This window comes from Hemicordylus capensis, chromosome 1 (genome assembly GCF_027244095.1).
Source record: "Hemicordylus capensis ecotype Gifberg chromosome 1, rHemCap1.1.pri, whole genome shotgun sequence".
Classification (NCBI taxonomy): Eukaryota; Metazoa; Chordata; class Lepidosauria; order Squamata; family Cordylidae; genus Hemicordylus; species Hemicordylus capensis.
This window is the reverse complement of record NC_069657.1, coordinates 393,318,948-393,336,786: the sequence shown is the minus strand read 5'-3', so window position 1 is coordinate 393,336,786 and position 17,839 is coordinate 393,318,948. Positions and strand designations below refer to the sequence as shown.

Genomic DNA, 17,839 nt, shown 5'->3' with positions numbered 1-17,839 from the left:
TGGGGCTGCTCTGGGAAGAACAGAAGGTTCCAAGTTCCCTCCCTGGCATCTCCAAGATATGGCTGAGAGAGACTGCTGCCTGCAAACTTGGAGAAGCCACTGCCAGTCTGTGTAGACAATACTGAGCTAGATGGACCAATGGTCTGACTCAGAAGGCAGCTACCTATGTCCCTATGATATTACAAGGGGAATGGGATACAGACACACACTCCTCAACAGTAGACTCATAGGCTATCAATCCTGCTATTGTCATGTGGGACTGTGGCACTCCCACCTTTTTTCTCCCAGAAATTCAACCAGCAGTTGCTTTCAGACACATTAAGTCAGCAAGCTTAACAATGGATGTTTGTGGGATGAGAGTTATACTGCTGCAGAAAGAAACATAAGTTTTGAGACTCAATTCATGACTAGTTCCATTACATGGCTTGGGAAGGGAACCTATTTGGAAGCTTGGGTGTTCAATAAAATAAAAACCACACAGCTATCATATCAATTTTTTTAAGAATGGTTGAGATGAGTAGCAAGAACTTGCATGGAAAGGGGATGCATTGAATACTTTTAACAGGGAAGGCACACTGTGCCTATTAGAGAACAGTATATACTAGGGATGTGCATGGAACAAAATTTGTGATCTGTTCCAAGCTCAGAATGGAATGAAAACGCCCAGAACGTTCTGACCAAACAACCAGTCGAGCTGGTTGTTCCAACAGGACAAGCTCGGAACACTCAGAACGTTCCAAGCACCATTTTGGAGTCCAAAATGGCATTCTTCTGGCCTCTACACATGCAAGGCAGTCATTGGGGGAGGGGTGTGGCTGTGCATGCACACAAATGGCTGCTGTGCATGCAGAGGCCAGAAGAGCACCATTTTGTACTCCAACATGGCACTCGGAACACCTGAAACATTTTGACTTGGAACAGGGTTGTTCCATTCCAAGTTCGAAACAGGCCCTTCATTTGAAGGGTGTTCTTTTCCAAGCTTGGAATACTCGAAACAGCCCATTTAGAGTTGGAACGCTCTGAACGCGGAACCTTCTGCACATCTTTAGTATATACTGAGATAAATCTGTACTTGAAATAAATTAACAATATACAAATATATTTGAATAGTTGCAATCTACCCTGATCAAGCGAATAGGAAATGTTCAACAAAAATAAAATACTGTATTGCAAAACATGTTACAGGCTGTTACAGCACCTTCTAGGATAGCAGATTTATTGTGGCATAAGCTTTTATGGACTAGAAACCATTTCATCAGAAGCATGAAGTGTTAACCTCAGTTGGCATATATATATACATACGATACACACAGAGAGAGGTTTTGAGGGAGAAAGAACACATCAATTATGAGGACAATTGGCTGCAAGGTGCAACCTGAGAAAAGTCTATGTAAAGCTTAAAAAGTATATAAGACAAACACCGTAATCATTCACAACAGCAGTAACAAATGATAACAGGATCTCCCTAGCTTTCTTAGGCTCATTTAATACCTGTAGTGGAAGAAGAATCTATGGCCTCAGTTGAGAATCATACTGACTTGACAACAGAATCACACTGACTTGTTAAATCAGTCCTCACATTTCTGTTAGTTCTTATGCAGCCACAGAAATCACCAAGCATATAAATGAGCGACATTAGTAATACAACAACCCCTTCTCATGCAATCTACAAGCACTTCTTTGCTTGCAGGCGGCAAGCACTCCCTCAGTAGGCAAGTACCTATTTACCCACGCACACATATACTCAAGACTTGAAAAAGAGTCATTGCCGCCTTCCATATGAATAAAGCTTTAAAAAAGTGGAGATTTTCATATATTTTAATCCTATACAGGTGAAACTCAGAAAATTAGAATATCGTGCAAAAGTCCATTAATTTCAGTAATGCAAATTAAAAGGTGAAACTGATATATGAGACAGACGCATTACATGCAAAGCGAGATAAGTCAAGCCTTAATTTGTTATAATTGTGATGATCATGGCGTACAGCTCATGAAAACCCCAAATCCACAATCCCAGAAAATTAGAATATTACATGGAACCAAGAAGACAAGGATTGTAGAATAGAACAATATCGGACCTCCGAAAAATATACAGTGTACTGTGCTTGATTGGCCAGCAAACTCGCCTGACCTGACCCCATAGAGAATCTATGGGGCATTGCCAAGAGAAGGATGAGAGACATGAGACCAAACAATGCAGAAGAGCTGAAGGCCGCTAATGAAGCATCCTGGTCTTCCATAACACCTCAGCAGTGCCACAGGCTGATAGCATCCATGCCACGCCGCATTAAGGCAGTAATTGCTGCAAAAGAGGCCCAAACCAAGTACTGAATACATATGCATGCTTATACTTTTCAGAGGTCCGATATTGTTCTATTCTACAATCCTTGTCTTCTTGGTTCCATGTAATATTCTAATTTTCTGGGATTGTGGATTTGGGGTTTTCATGAGCTATACGCCATGATCATCACAATTATAACAAATTAAGGCTTGACTTATCTCGCTTTGCATGTAATGCGTCTGTCTCATATATCAGTTTCACCTTTTAATTTGCATTACTGAAATTAATGGACTTTTGCACGATATTCTAATTTTCCGAGTTTCACCTGTATGACAAAAGGATAAACTCAGATTTTAAGACTTTCAGCCTCGTGGCTTAGAATGAACACTAGTTTTATATCATCTGGCAACAGCTGGACATTTAATTAAAATATATGCCAATAACTAAAACAGAATGTACACCTTTGAATTTGGTGCACCTCCACCACCATTTACAAACATTTTTATCCCACATGATCATCCTACCCAGACTATTTACACTACACTAGGACACACAATCAACATATAGAAATGAGTAGTAACCAAAGTTCCCACCCCACCCCCCAATAGCAGTGGCAGCTCTGCAATGAACTCTGAAAAATCTTACTTGTACCGGTGCTCTAATACAGACATTTGTATCCATTAGGCATGGAATTCAAGCACAATTGAGACTAGGGATGGGCCCGGACCGGTCCGGAGGCCATTGTAAATGCCTCCGGACCGGTCCGGACCTAGGTGGTTCGGTTCAGGGGTGGGGGGTAGCTTTAAGAGCAGCGGGAGGGTTTACTTACCCCTCCTGCTGCTTTCCCGCTCTGGCGCCGTAATGTTACGAGTAATTGGGGCAGCAGGATACCTCCCTGCCGCCCCTTCCCCGATCTTGCTCTAAAAAAACTCCCAGTAGTCCTTTGCGCGCGCGCACGTCAGAGACGCAAAGGACTACTGGGAGGTTTTTTAGAGCAAGATCGGGGAAGGGGCGGCAGGGAGGTATCCTGCCGCCCCAATTACTCGTAACATTACGGCGCCAGAGCAGGAAAGCGGCGGGAGGGGTAAGTAAACCCTCCCGCCGCTCTTAAAGCTACCCCCCACCCCAGTGCCGGACCGCAGTGTGGCGGTTCCATGCACACCCCTAATTGAGACCTTGGGGGCGGCGAAACCTGGAATAAATGTAATAGCTCTAATTGCTTACCTCTGTAACTGGCAATTCAAGCTGAACAACATCATCTTGCTTGGAAACAGGCGTTTGCAGAGCTGTGTCTAACAGCAAGATGCCATTCAGATCCTTCCTACATCCAACTGCATAATCATCCACAAAGATGACTTTATCCACAGCAGAAATATATTGACATTTCACCCGTCCACCTGGCTTAGCTGTAGAGTAAAAAGAGAACTTTGTTAAAACAGTTATTCACTGTACCTCACTATTCTTGGAGAAAACAGAATAATCACCCTTTTGTATTTAGACCCAAAAGCAATCTTGTGACACAAGCCATTATCTGAATCAATGTTATGGTTATCCTTCCAGAAGTGGGGGTATGAGAAAGATGCCACTGGCCCCAATTCAAACAACTGTATGTAAAGTAGTATAAAGTATCTTCCTCCCAACAGTAGTCCTTATAGTGTCCAACAGACTATGCTCAAAACCAGGACATCTTCAGAAACATCCTCTAATAGAGCACACAAAGGTGCTGCCAGGAAAGAAAGACATGCCATCTATAAAGCCCAAAGAGATTGATTGGTTGTTTTTTATTGCTGCTATGGTTATTCAGACAGAAAGTGTTACTTATGTTGAGGTTCCACTCCCCCCCCCCCATAACAAAGAACACTTTTGGAATAGGATCCAAAAAATGGCCAACATTTTTTGGTAAGTGCACCATAAGTTCACAATATGAAATGGCACCATTTGGTGCATTATATATGGCGATCCCAGTACCTAGTAAGGCACTGCTTCTATTCTTTACTGCCTGTACAAGGTTTAAATGTCGTTTTAGAAAATTCTATACAACTTGAATGTTTATAATTTTGCACATTTCATCTAATCCTTTGATATCTTTCAGAAATTACACATAAATTTCTCATCAAATATACCAAAACGTCTTTTATCTGCTGGCACATTTAAATATTTTTCTAAAAACCTATGGGGCACACTGGTCCCCCAACCCAGACACAGCTGTTTTGTTTTACAGTTTTAATGATATTTATTTCAAGCCAGCTGCAACTGCTGGGCATTTAAACTTCCCTGCTTTTGGAGGTGACTCACCCCCATAATACACTGGGAAGGATGTATTCTGGGGCAAGTTGGCCCCAGAAGCAGGGGAGTTCAAATGACCCATTTTTAAAGCGGATTCAGAGTGAGTAAGCATAGCACACCAGCCAGTGTCCCACGGCACACTAGATGTGCCGTCAAGTCGGTGTCGACTCTTGGCGACCACAGAGCCCTGTGGTTGTCTTTGGTAGAATACAGAAGTGGTTTACCATTGCCATCTCCCACACAATATGAGATTATTCCTTTCAGCATCTTCCTATATCGCTGCTGCCTGATATAGGTGTTTCCCATAGTCTGGCACAGTATGGGAAACATACCAGCAGAGATTCGAACCGGCAACCTCTTGCTCACTAGGCAAGTTACTTCCCTGCTGTGCCATTAGGTGGCAGTACCATATCTCTTTTGAATATCCTCATTATCTAGTTGAAGTGTTAAGTATTTGATTGATTAATATCCTACTGTATTCCATGGGCTCAGAGCAGCTCACACTGTTTCCCCCCAAATATCATCATCAAAAACAACAGCAGCAGCAAATATTTATATACTGCTTTTCAACAAAAGGTTCCAAAGCAGTTTACATAGAGAAATAATCAATCAATAGAATGGATCCCTGTCCCCAAAGAGCTCACAATCTAAAAAAAAAACATGATAGACTCCAGCAACAGCCACTGGAGGTACTGTGCTGAGGGTGGACAAGGCCCATTATTCTCCCCTGCTCAATAAAGAGAATCACCATGTTAAAAAGGTGCCTCTTTGCCCAGTTAACTATCAATAACATTAATATTTTTAAGAAACATTAGTTCACTTTGCTGATGACAACAGACAGCTGTGGGGGAGGCATTAAATCTAAAACACTTTCCTCTGGCCAGTTTGCATGGTTAGTTTTATTTGCCTTCCTTCCCAACTGCCCTTATTAACCAATTCAGTATGGTCAGTTCATCAACACTTCTGTTTCTGACAAGACCAAGTTCTACCTAACCAACCAGATGCACTTTGAAAGGTTCAACCCATTTTCTTTGTTAATTGCTTAAGGAAGGTAACTGGTACATGCCTTGATCAACCCAATTTAAGCATCTTTATTTTCTGCTCAACACAAAATTACATGTAAACCTGTTAATACCCAATGTTTCAGATTGCCACATGTAGGTCAGCTGAATTTCTTGTTAGCAGAGTTGCACTACTTTGCTTCATATTTTCACCCATTGAGACTGCCAAAAAGCAGCATATCAGCAAGGACATATCTGCACAATGAGTCTACTCGTAGCTTTTCAGCATGTTGTTCAACCGCTTCATAAAGAACACATGCCCATATCTGGCTGCCTGCTTCTTGTGTTTCTATATTAGGGGTGCATTCTGTGACAAGCACTACTGCATTAATGCTAGTGCAATAGAGCTCTGACAAATGTGTTTTGTTATTTAGCCATTCACACATTTGTATTCTACCTTTCTTCCACAGTGGCTAACAAAAAACCTATTGTTTTTAAAAATCAAACCATGAAATCCTAGATGTATCACATATAAACCTAGCATATTCGTCACCTCAGTTTTAAAATCAGGTTGAAAGATTAATAGATACATTAGTCAATTAAGGCTTGGGTGGATTTACCAGTAAAAGCCAATTCTAAATCAGAGAGATCAATAATTAAGTGCAGGTTTCTATTTTGAGTCTACTCTGCACTGGGGTACTGCTATAATTTTTTTTAAGGTTACCTTTCCTTCTGAATGAAGACCCAGGGGTCCAAAACTTGGCCAGTTTTAGTAGCCAGGCCAAATTTGTGTCCAAATCTCTTGAATTTGATCTTGACTGACATCTCACTGAACTTTGGAGGTAAAGTTAGCGCCAAGTCAGGGACAATTCCATCCAGCTTCAAGAACAGCAGGAGGGTGGAGAATATACACTGCTGCACTGCAATTCAGAGGTACTGTTTGAATAATGCCACATGAAGATTCCTTTCCCTCCAGCTGAGATTGAAGCTGGAGAGGAGGCCCTACTGCCACTTCCTCCAAGCTTGTCTGTCTGCAGTTGCCGTTCTCTCAGCTACCTCCTCATCACTTGAGACATAAATATGAAGTATCATGTAAAGCTTCTCTAAACAGAAACACCTAAAGAGACTTCATGCAAGCCCTTGCTTGATATACAGGGCAAGATGTTCCATAATACCTGGTCACAACTAACGAAGCCATAATCTCTCAGCTAGCAAATCATCTCTCTTCACTAGGGGGACTCTGACAAGGGCCTCTCCTGCAGATCTCAGTGGAGACAACCAAGAGGCTAATCTGAAGAGACATGCTCTGCTAGGTACGTAGGATCCAGAACACAGTGGAATTTGAAGGTTATATTATTATTTTATTTATTATTTCTTGTTTACACAGTCAAACAGGTATTATTGACTGGTCTGTTTTATCCAGACATTGAGTCCTTCCCAAAGACCTGGGATAGCTGAATTTTATAATCAATACTGTTGGTTATTATAGATATCGTCACAAAATATAGGCTGTTCCCAGTAAAGTTGCTTTTTGTAATTGGCTGATGGTGATTTCACCATCAGCCAATTTTATTTTTTTATTATTATTACATTTTATATCCTGCTCTTCCTCCAAGGAGCCCAGAGCGGTGTACTACATACTTAATTTTTCCCTCACAACAACCCTGTGAAGTAGGTTAGGACGAGAGAGAAGTGACTGGCCCAAAGTCACCCAGCAAGTATCATGGCTGAACTCGGAATTTGAACTCGGGTCTCCCTGGTCCTAGTCCAGCACTCTAACCACTACACCACGCTGATTGTATCTGGAATATGATTGCAGCAGTTGCTACAGAATAAGCTGAATATACCCATATGGAAGTAGGCTGAGGCATTCTGAACCAGCTGAAGCTTGGGGACACTTTTTTTAAAAAATGGAAAGCTTCCATGTACAGCATAATCCTGAAGTCAACTAGTAGTTGATGATACAAAAAGATTTTTAAAAGCTAGGCTGATACCTGTTATTCAGGAGGGATGAAGTTGGCATATCCAAAGTAATAACAGAAAGAACTTTGGCCACAGCCATCACCTGAGATACCAAACATAATGCTGGTTCAGAAACATTCCCAAACAGTGAATAAGATCCCTCGAGGTAAAAGCCCCATTTATGACACATTAATCCCACTAAAAGTGCTTCCAGATTTCCCACCAGAAATTACTTTCATCATGTATGAATTCAGTTAGAACTCTCTTTTCCTCTTCCGCAGCTCCCAGGCACTAGCTTGTAACCAAGACCAATGCTGCTAGATCTGTTGACACCAAAATATAAAGCTCAGTGCCACCAGCATACTGATAACACTTCCTTCCAAATTTATGGAAAGTGTCACAAAGAAACTTCACACATCAGTAATGGTGACAAAACCAACTCCTTTAAAACTCCATATGGCAGCTCCCATGGGTCAGAGTTTTCCTTTCGTGTCTATCTATTTGGGCCTATCCAAATTATATAAATACATATTCAGCGCTGCCAGAAACCATGCCTTGTAAAAATCAAATATCAGCACTGCAATGGTAACAGTGGCCATAGTACCAAGAGTGTCTGCAAAAGAATCAACAAGGAGACAGGTCCTCTTTCAAGTTCCAGACACACATCTACCAGAATGATCAAAGTGGTTTCAGCTTCTAAACAAGGCCAGAAACAACCTCTTGAAAGGTTCCAGAGAAATGTCACGCTGCTTTCAGTTGTACAGTACTATAACCATATTCTTCTCTAAAAATCAAAGATTAGAGATAGGTCCATACGTGTTTAGTCAGCAGAGTTCAATGATGGCCTTTTGAGGACAGAAAGCACATTGCTAAGCACTATAAGCAAACTTTGTGATTAGTGAAGGGGCCTAGAGTTCTTTCTTATTTATTTGTTTGTTTGTTTGTTTGTTTGTTTGTTTGATTTCTATACTGCCCTTCCAAAAATGGTTCAGGGTGGTTTACACAGAGAAATAACAAACAAATAAGATGGAAGCCTGTCTTCTACTTGCATGCACAATGGTTCAAGAGGTCAGGGTTCTCCCACTAAAGGATATCAAGTAGCAGGGCTGCGAAAGCCCTCGCCTAAAACTTTGGAGAGCTACTATTAGAAGGAGTTGAAAGTACTAAGCTAGAGACATCATTGAGCTGATTCACTATAACGCTGCTTCATACATCCATTTGATTCATGTATAGACATACATGTATGTGTGTGTGTATGATATATATGAAGGTAGGGAGCAGCAAATGAAGGACTCTAGCCCAAAATCAGCCCCTTAAATGGAGGCTTTCTGGCCCATCCATTGCTAAACAAAAGGCAAAAAAGCAGATTACAATAGGATGGCATGTGAGCGAGAACAGAACCTGGGGCTATGGTCCACTTCCCTCTCAAAGTAGTTAACAAGAACATAAGACCGTAAGAACAGCCCTGCTGGATCAGGCCCAAGGCCCATCTAGTCCAGCATCCTGTTTCACTCAGTGGCCCACCAGATGCTGCTGGAAGCCACAGGCAGGAGTTGAGGGCATGCCCTCTCTCCTGCTGTTACTTCTCTGCACCTGGTACTCAAGAGGCATCCTGCCTTTGAGGCTGGAGGTGGCCTATAGTGCTCCGACTAGTAGCCGTTGATAGACCTCTCCTCCATGAAGTTATCCAAACCCCGCTTAAAGCGATCCAGGTTGTTGGCTGTCACCGCATCTTGTGGAAGAGAATTCCACAAGTGGATTATGTGTTGTGTGAAAAAGTACTTCCGTTTGTTGGTCCTAAATTTCCTAGCAATCAATTTCATGAGGTGACCCCTGGTTCTAGCATTATGTGAGAGGGAGAATTTATCTCTATTCACTTTCTCCACACCATGCATGATTTTATAGACCTCTATCATGTCTTCCTCCCATCTTTTTTCTAAACTAAATAGGCCTAGGTGTTGTAGCCTTGCCTCATAAGGTGCTCTAGGCCCCTGATCATCTTGGTTGCCCTCTTCTGCACCTTTTCCAGTTCTACAATGTCCTTTTTTGATGTGGTGACCAGAATTGTACACAGTACTGCAGTTTGGGGGCCTAGACTGCAGCGCCATATGATTAAGCTAGACCAGGTGCTCCTAACCCCCATTTTTTGTCAACAATGTACACCTTCTGTTGCAAACCCAGCTCAGGTACCCCAGTATATGTGGGTACACACACCCACATGCATGCACACAGACTTAAATGTTACAGTTATGAGACAGGCTACCCCAGTCACTGGCTTACATCCAGACTCAGCTACTCATACATACTTCCACTGTAGTTAATAGGACAAGTTTACTTATCATATTAATTTCAGTGTGAGTACTTGTGAGTTCTAAATTTCTGAAGCCTATCAGCCAGGCTGAGGAGAGGGTTATACTGAGCTTCATCGCTTAGCCAGCCAGTTAGGGGTAAAAGAGAAGGTGTCCCCTTCTTCATTGGACACATCGCTCAGAACACATCGGCTTCAAGCTGACAATCCTCAGATGGAGAACAAATACTTTATTTACCCCAATAGTAGATGACACTGAATGTATGATAAACGCTTTACACATATAGCTTAAAAACACTGTACCAGTATTTACCTAAAAGAGAACTCTGAATTGAAGATAACGCTAACACTGCCACACACACCCCGCCAAAATCAAAGAACTTGGTGGAAAAAACTAGTCTTGGATTCAGGTAAATATGGTAGTGTGGCTGTAGAGTGGGGAAGCAGGACAGTTTCAAGTACCCCTAGGGGTACCAGTACCCTCCCCCCATGGGAATCCCTGAACTAGACAATCAGTAAACCCCTGAACTAGAAAATCATAATTTCTTTCAAATGCAAGCGTGGTTCCTTCCTCCATTACTGTTTCATGCTAGTAGTGATATTTGACTTATAGCATGCATTTAAGCCCACCTGAGACAGTGCATTATTTCCATCATGCTAAGGACTGGAGGCAACAGCAATTTGTTTGTACTGGGCATGATTGGGAACACCGCCAACAGCCAAATTAATGAAGCATATTATAATACTCTACTACGTTCCCAGCTTGAGGTCTGTTTCCAGAAAGGGGGGCAAGGACTTAGTGTTAAATATATGTGAATCAGGCTTTCATGCCTGCAGGCAATGTTTTCAGCCCCTTCTGTTAATATATGGCATGACAAAACTAATAGAAAGGCGTACAAGACAGAAGCAAAAAATGATCAGACCAACTGAAGCATGTATAAAGAACTCTATTTTTTATGTTTTTAGAAGAAAAATCAGCCCAATATAACTTGTTATATGTTAAGAAGATTTAAACTCTTAACAGTGCCAGTATTTCTCCTCGTTTTCATCCTACTATAAAAAAAACACGAGGTAGAAATAGGAACACTACTGCCCAGCTACAATATCCAGGGTAGTTCATGCTAACAATTCATAAACTGGGTTAGTCTCAAGTTCAGCCTAAATTCCAAGTCAATCACCTTTCTCCAGAGATACAATGGTGCTGCCTCCAAGAGTCAAGCTCATCTACACAGAAGAAAACAGTAGGAGTGGAAAGCCAAAATAATGAAGACTTAACTTCAGCACCATTCATACTTCTATCGAAATGACATGAGAAATTCAAATTAATATTTTTCTTGACCAGCTCAGACCATTTTCTAGCACAAGAACCTTAAAGGCCATACAAACCAAACCACATCTTAGCTTATCTCTCTCCAAGTCCATCTCAACCATTTAGCCCTGAATGAATTGTCAAGCAAATAAAATATTGTTGAAACACAAAAAACGTAGGCTACCCTACTGTTTGCTTGGGAGTTAACACAATTTACAGATTAAGCAGCAGCATCTGTTAATGCAAATACAACTGAATTAATACGAAGCAAAAACAACAACTATTAAGACTACAGTATATTTAGGGATATAACCGCTTACACTGCTGAAGTTCCACTGAAGGCAATGGGACCAGTACACCAGCGTAAAGAGCATTCCTGAAGATGGGTTCAAGTGAAGGCTGAATTTTAATGTGTAGTGAAGCACCCACTGTCAGGGACATGTGAATCATGACCATGACCTGTATATAAAGTTTATGACAAGATTAGCCCTAGATGTTTACAGTATTTAAAAAGAAAAGCATTCCCATGCACAAAGAAGTTTGGTAACATTTGAGTGCATCCCCTTCTAGCCCACCCAAATGAAAGATCTCAATACTTCCACATGAAATCTCATTAGCATTAACTGCTTTTGATCTATATCAATTTGTAATTTCCTATCCCAAAAGGCATAAGTGACAATACTTTTAAATCAAAAGCTACCCCACAGAAGATGTAACACTGTTTACATCTTTATTTTTGTTCCAATTTGAGATGACACTTCGTGGCTATTCGGTTGCTGGTGTTATTTCATTCTTTGTTCATTTACTTATTTTAAAAAAAGTATTTTTAGTGCTGGCCAGCCATCTTCTAAATATAAATAGGTATCCCAAAGCCTCACAGTTCCACAGTTATGATGTGTTCACCTTGAAGCATTGAGAGAGAAAACTGACAAGTGACCTACCTTCTGGTCACAATACACATACTGAGCTATGAAGTCTCTTCCCCCTCCTTGCCCCCACCATCTCTCATATGCTCACACAGAGCCTCTCCTCACAAAGCTTGGTTTGCCCATCTAGACAATTTTGCATCTTTCTTCTACAAATTCCAGGTTTATTTTAGTTTTTAGTACTCAACTTGTTTTAATGTTAAAATACTGAATTAATAATTCTATTGCAGTAAAACTCAGAGACGGCCAGTGTATGTAGTAGAGATTCTGGGCATGGTTAGAAGGATTATGTAAATATTGAGGGAGGGGGACAGCACATGAGAGCCAACAGCTCAGTTTTCCTTGAGCAAACCTGTTACTTTTGGCTAGATCCCTAAATTGGCCATACAAAGATTTCATTACTAAATACGAATTTGAACCCAGCTCTCATTCCAACACTCCAGACGTACAGGCTTATACGTATCACATAGGCTTCTTTAGCCTGATTATATTTACATTGTTACCCTAGTCCTCTTGAAATGAGATGACCACAACTAAATAGACCCCTGATAACTTGACAAAGAGGCACCTTTTAACATGGCGATTCTCTTTATTCAGCAGGGGGAGAGTAACTGGCCCTATCAACCCCCAGCACAGTATCTCCAGTGACTGTTGCTGGTGTCTGTCTTATGTTTCTTTTTAGAATGTGAGCCCTTTGGGGACAGGGATCCGTCTTATTTGTTATTTCTCTGTGTAAACCACCCTGAGCCATTTTTGGAAGGTAGGTATATAAATTGAATAAATAATAAATAATAAAAATAATAACTTACACAATATACAAGGTGTGGTGCACAAGTGATATTCATTTTTACATCCCTTCCCCACTAACACATCTACTTCGTTTTCTACATATTTAGAGATACAACTTTCTATGTATGTGTATCCTCAACACATTTTCATTGTCACACTAGTTAAGATCCTCTGCTCCAGTCCAAAGTAGCATCTTTGAAACAGAGGTCAGACTTAACTATGTCAGTGTGTAGACCATAATATATGACAGAAAACAGTGCCGTCTATTTGTCCATAAAGGTTAGGATACTGCAAGCTTTAATGTAAAGATAAGTATGCAGGCTTGTTTGATCTGTAGATCAACATGTGAAAAATGAAATGAGTTTGAGCTGTCACTAAACTCCTACACGCAAGTGCCTTCCATACAGGAAACGGCATGCAATTGAAGTGTGATTAGGTGCGATCTCATTCACACATTACGCCACACACACTACGTTGTCTAGGCACGCAGGGAAGCTATAGCCAATCGCGTCTTCCCAACAGCGGCAGGTACAACAAAACACCAGCATGTGTGTCACACGCGATGATCTACACGACCACACGCGATCTCTTACAGCGAAAGGCTTCCAACAGACCTCGCTGACAATCCCGTCTTTTCGTGAAGCAAAGCCCTCCGCTCCGCTGGTGGTGCCGGCTCTGCCTTGAGAGGTTAACTGAGAAGCAGAGCAGGAGTCACCAGGATTTTTAAGCGAGCGATTTGAGGAAAGTGGGAAAAAGAGAAAGTCCAGAGAGCGAAAGAAAACCCCTTGAGAAGCCCCGGATGACGCCATGCTACTTTAGACTCAGACTACCTACTCTACCTGCCTGCCCCTCATTCTAACAGCCCCGGCTGACTCTGGGGTTCTCTCTCCGTTCAAGAGGAGGGAAACCGGCCGAGAGGGAAGGGAGAAGAGAGCGGGGGGGGGGGAGAAGAGATGAAAGAAATGGGCTCGCCTCCGTCCTCCGCCAGCCAAGAGGCGGACTTCCAGGCCCCAGAACCCGATGGCCACAGCGGGAGCCCCGAGACGAGAAGCCGCGGAAGGAAGGCGCGACGAGGGAGCCCAGACAGGGAGCGCCCCCTCCCCGAACTCCCCCCTGCCCCGGCTGGTCTCACCCTTTCTTCCCCTCCCGCCGGCGGCCGGGCCCCGCTTCGAGGCCTGGCCTGGCCCAGCTTCCCCCTCCCGCACCCCGCCTCACCGCCGCCTCCTCACCGTTGAGCGCCGACGCCTGGAGCGTGGCCCCCGAGGTGCCGTCGATGACTTTGATGGCGCCGCGGGCGGTCACGGCCAGGATGGCGTTGAGCGCCGGGTGGTAACAGAGGCTGCAGAGCCCGTCGGCGTCGCAACGCAGGCAGCCGTCCCGCAGCAGTAGCCACTCACAGGGGCCTGGCCCCGGGCCCGTCGACACCGGCCCCGAAGCCGAGGAGCAAGACGCTCCCCCGGCCTCCGCCGCCGCCATCGCGCAGGACAAGAGGCCCGGCGGAGCCGCTCAGTGACAGTCCCGAGAGGAGCCGCCGCCACCAGTCAGCATCCGGGTCCGGAGAAAGGGGGAGGGAAGAAGAGAGAGGGGAAGAGAGAAAGAGAGAGAGCCGAGGGCCGGCGTGAGCAGGAAGTGACGTGACGACGCCGGATGTAGACCGCCGACAAGAGCGAGCCTCATTCGCAAGTTTGAGGACGTACCTGGCACGCAAGGGTTAACAGGGTTTGAGTTTTAAGCTTTTCTTTTCCGTCACCCGAGCGGCCAATTAGGAATGGAAAAGGACGGACCTGGAGCTACGTCACTGGCTGTGGAAGCTCCGCCCAATGCCGTCGATTTAAGCAACCTTTCCCGTCAAACTGCTGCATGGCTCTAAGCAACGCTGTAGCTACGCTGCTCTGCGCTTCTTTGGGAAGTAAGTGGGTGGGCTCGCCTCGCTGTGTAGGACAACAAAAAGGAGGCGTGGAGTGAGACTGAGGAGGCGGGGGAGAAGGGCTGCTATGGTGGGGCGCTACGGTCATGGGCTCTCCTTGCGCACATTTGGGCTGGGCTTCACTTGGCGATTGTGTTAGAACTCTTGCGTTTAATTACCGTTGAGTCACCCTGTTTTGTACGGCCTCCAGGAATAAAATTTTACCTGCCTATCAGTGCGACCAAACGTTAGAAGGATCTTCTCACTGCCCTACGTATTGCTTCCCACCCCCGTGTGTGTGTGTGTGTGTTCTGAAAGCTACAATGTGATTTCGTTCTGTGAAGACACAATGCAAATCCAGTAAGTTTTAGGTAATGCCACACCACCTTGGACCTGAATTTTATCTTCTTAAGTGTGCTTCCTGTGTCTGTTTCTGCCACACTATACTAGAAATTAAAGCAAAAATAATTTCTGTCTTCTGGGGATTTATAGCTGCATGGAGCAAATCTAGTAATAATTATACTATTTATAACAACTTTAATTTATGAGAGCCCTTTAGGAACAGGGATCCATCCACCTTTTTATTATTCTTTCTGTGTAAACTGCTTTGAGATTTGTTTTGCTGAAAAGCAGTATATAAGTAGTAGTACAATCAAATCCACATGTGTGTTCTTTTTTCTAAGTAAGCAGAACCTTGTACTAAATCTATCTGCTGTGTGGTTAAATGTTTGTTTCTAGTATTTTAATTAATAATAGTAATAATTTTTAGTTACCACTTGTCAAAAGATATCATCATCTTACTTTGGTCTGTGTGACTCCCATTTGCTATGTACTTATGGTAGATTAATGATAGACATTAATCTAGTTTAGTTCTTTGGGGAAATTTGGTCTTCTTCCTCTCAAACCAAACTGTTATGCTCTCACATTGTGCCTATAAAGCTGGTTTACGGTTGTTTTATTCATATTGGCATGTGCTCATCATCTCTTTTGGTCATGAGTTCTCATGGCAGTGTGCCTAGTTTACTTTCCTCTTATGTCAGAACAGTTGCACCTTATATCTTGATATTTGCAGAACATAAGCAGAGGCAGTCTGGTAATTCCTACAAGACCAAACATCATGCTGGACTGCAACTAGAAACAACTCTCTTCCAAAACTACCATTTGGCATTGCCATTATCACACAATCTGCCAAGCACTCTTCTTAGGTTCCATAGTGTTAAATCCACTCAAAACAATCAGGCAGCAGACTTCCAATGCGATCTTGGATTCTGGGACAATCACACTTTGGCTTCTGTTATTCCAGGTTGGTGCTCAGTGTCTTTTTCTCAAGTGTCCATTAGAATTGCACTAAGGTCAAGAATAACTATAGATGCTGTTTATTGTATCTTACATTATTATCAAAACTATTAGGGTTAAATTAAGACAGTCAAATTGAGAAGTTCTAGCTGTGTCATGAAAAGAGTAAGGGAAAACCCTTCTGGGGTTAGGTAGATAATACACCAGTAATATCTCGCAACCTCTGCTGAGAAAAGTTGTGTAAGGTTTGCCAAGTTATGTAAAAATTAGAATTTTTGTAGCTGGCATACAATTATGCTCTTCGCATATTTCTAAGTAACAGCAGTTGCAGCTGAAACTTCAGCTATTTAGCTTAAGCAAATGGGGTGTTAAAAATGTCATGCCCTCAGGCTTAAATTACTTTTGGAATATTCTGATGGTGAGAAGATTCTAGAAGCCATGCAACCCTCAGGGCATGAACCATTTTATTCTCGTTAACATGGAAATTATCTCCTCTTCTGGATTTTTATGTACTGTGTAACGTTCATAAGATACTACTTATCCTTAATTCTAAGTATTGTGCAAACAGAATAGATAAGATATATATCTTCTAATTCTACATTTGTGTGGGCTAGTTGTGAAGGAAATGTGTGCATTGTTCTCATAGTCCAAAGCTGAAAAGCTATTCTACAGATAAGTCTTAGCAAGTACTGTACAAGCCTGCATACCTGCACTGAAGGTAAAAAAAAAAGTTCTGAATACATAAATTCAGTGAAATCTTTACTGGCATAAGAATACCAATCTCATTTACCTAAGATTAAGCTTCATTGACATCAGAGTTTATCCAAGTAAGTGTACTTAAGACATTATTTCAGCATGTTTTATTGGGGCAGGAAACAGCTCTTATACTAGTACGTTCTGACAGAGCCTCAAACTCTTAAGGCATTACCCCTCCTAAACATAGGATATGCACAACCAAAAAACCCGTTATAACCACCACGCTATGGAAACTTGTTGCATTTCCACATGAAGCTTGGAGCAGAGGAGCAATCAGTGAGTACAATTAATTGTTCCCAGTCTGGAAGTGACCTACATCTTTTTGCAGCATCCCTAATCCAGAAGCTACTTTGGATACAGCAGACAGCTCCTTCATTCCCCTGTGCTGCTATTCTCTTCCGCCATTTCACTGTATTTGCTGCATTCTATTCCACTTATCTGGCTCAACTCCCAGAGAACATCCTCCAGCCTGAGGAAACCACTTAAATCAGTTAGGGTCTTCCAACCTCACTTTTCTTTTTAAGCAGTCCTAAGCAGCCACAATCTAAGTATAAGAGCCAAGAGCCTTAGCTTTTTTCTAGACCTTTTACTACTGGTAACAAGATATACAGAGTGCATGTTGTCCCCTTTCCTCAGTTTCAGGAAATATTGCTCTAAAGTGTCAAACAGAAAACAGTCCAAGGTCTCTAAAGCCCAGACTATATCTTTCTAATATCAACTGACATCTTCAACATATTCCTCTCATGTATACTAACTATGAAAATAATTTTACATTAATCCTGCTACCCAGTTCCCACACATCGTACTGAATGTACTAAGTTTGATGTTTTGGGATTTGTATTGGGAAGATGACAAAAAGGGCTCCCATTCTTCAATGGCAAGGAAATATTAGAGCTTCTTCAGTAGAGGAATAATTGCACAGTTCTGAAGAGATAAACATTTGCTAAGTGGAAATCTCTTTACATTTCAAAGTATTTGCATTCAAAGCATGGGCAGCTTGGCAAATGGGGAAAAAACCA

At 42.5% G+C, this 17,839-nt stretch overlaps 1 protein-coding gene across 6 annotated transcripts in view; it reads right to left on the bottom strand.

The window, feature by feature from the left end:
- Positions 1-14,443, bottom strand: part of BIRC6 (baculoviral IAP repeat containing 6) — a 311,771-nt gene extending 297,328 nt beyond the window's left edge. For 5 of the 6 annotated variants that reach the window (XM_053303734.1, XM_053303742.1, XM_053303763.1 and 2 more), the window contains exons 1-2: positions 14,092-14,443; positions 3,506-3,687 (exon numbers count right to left, since the gene is read on the bottom strand). In XM_053303734.1, the coding sequence (XP_053159709.1) occupies positions 3,506-3,687; positions 14,092-14,338 (429 nt within the window). In that variant the 5' untranslated portion in view covers positions 14,339-14,443. Of the gene's footprint in view, positions 1-3,505; positions 3,688-13,994; positions 14,048-14,091 lie in introns of those variants that run through there. The other variant, XM_053303779.1, reaches the window with a different exon arrangement.
- Between the last annotated feature and the right edge of the window lie 3,396 nt (positions 14,444-17,839).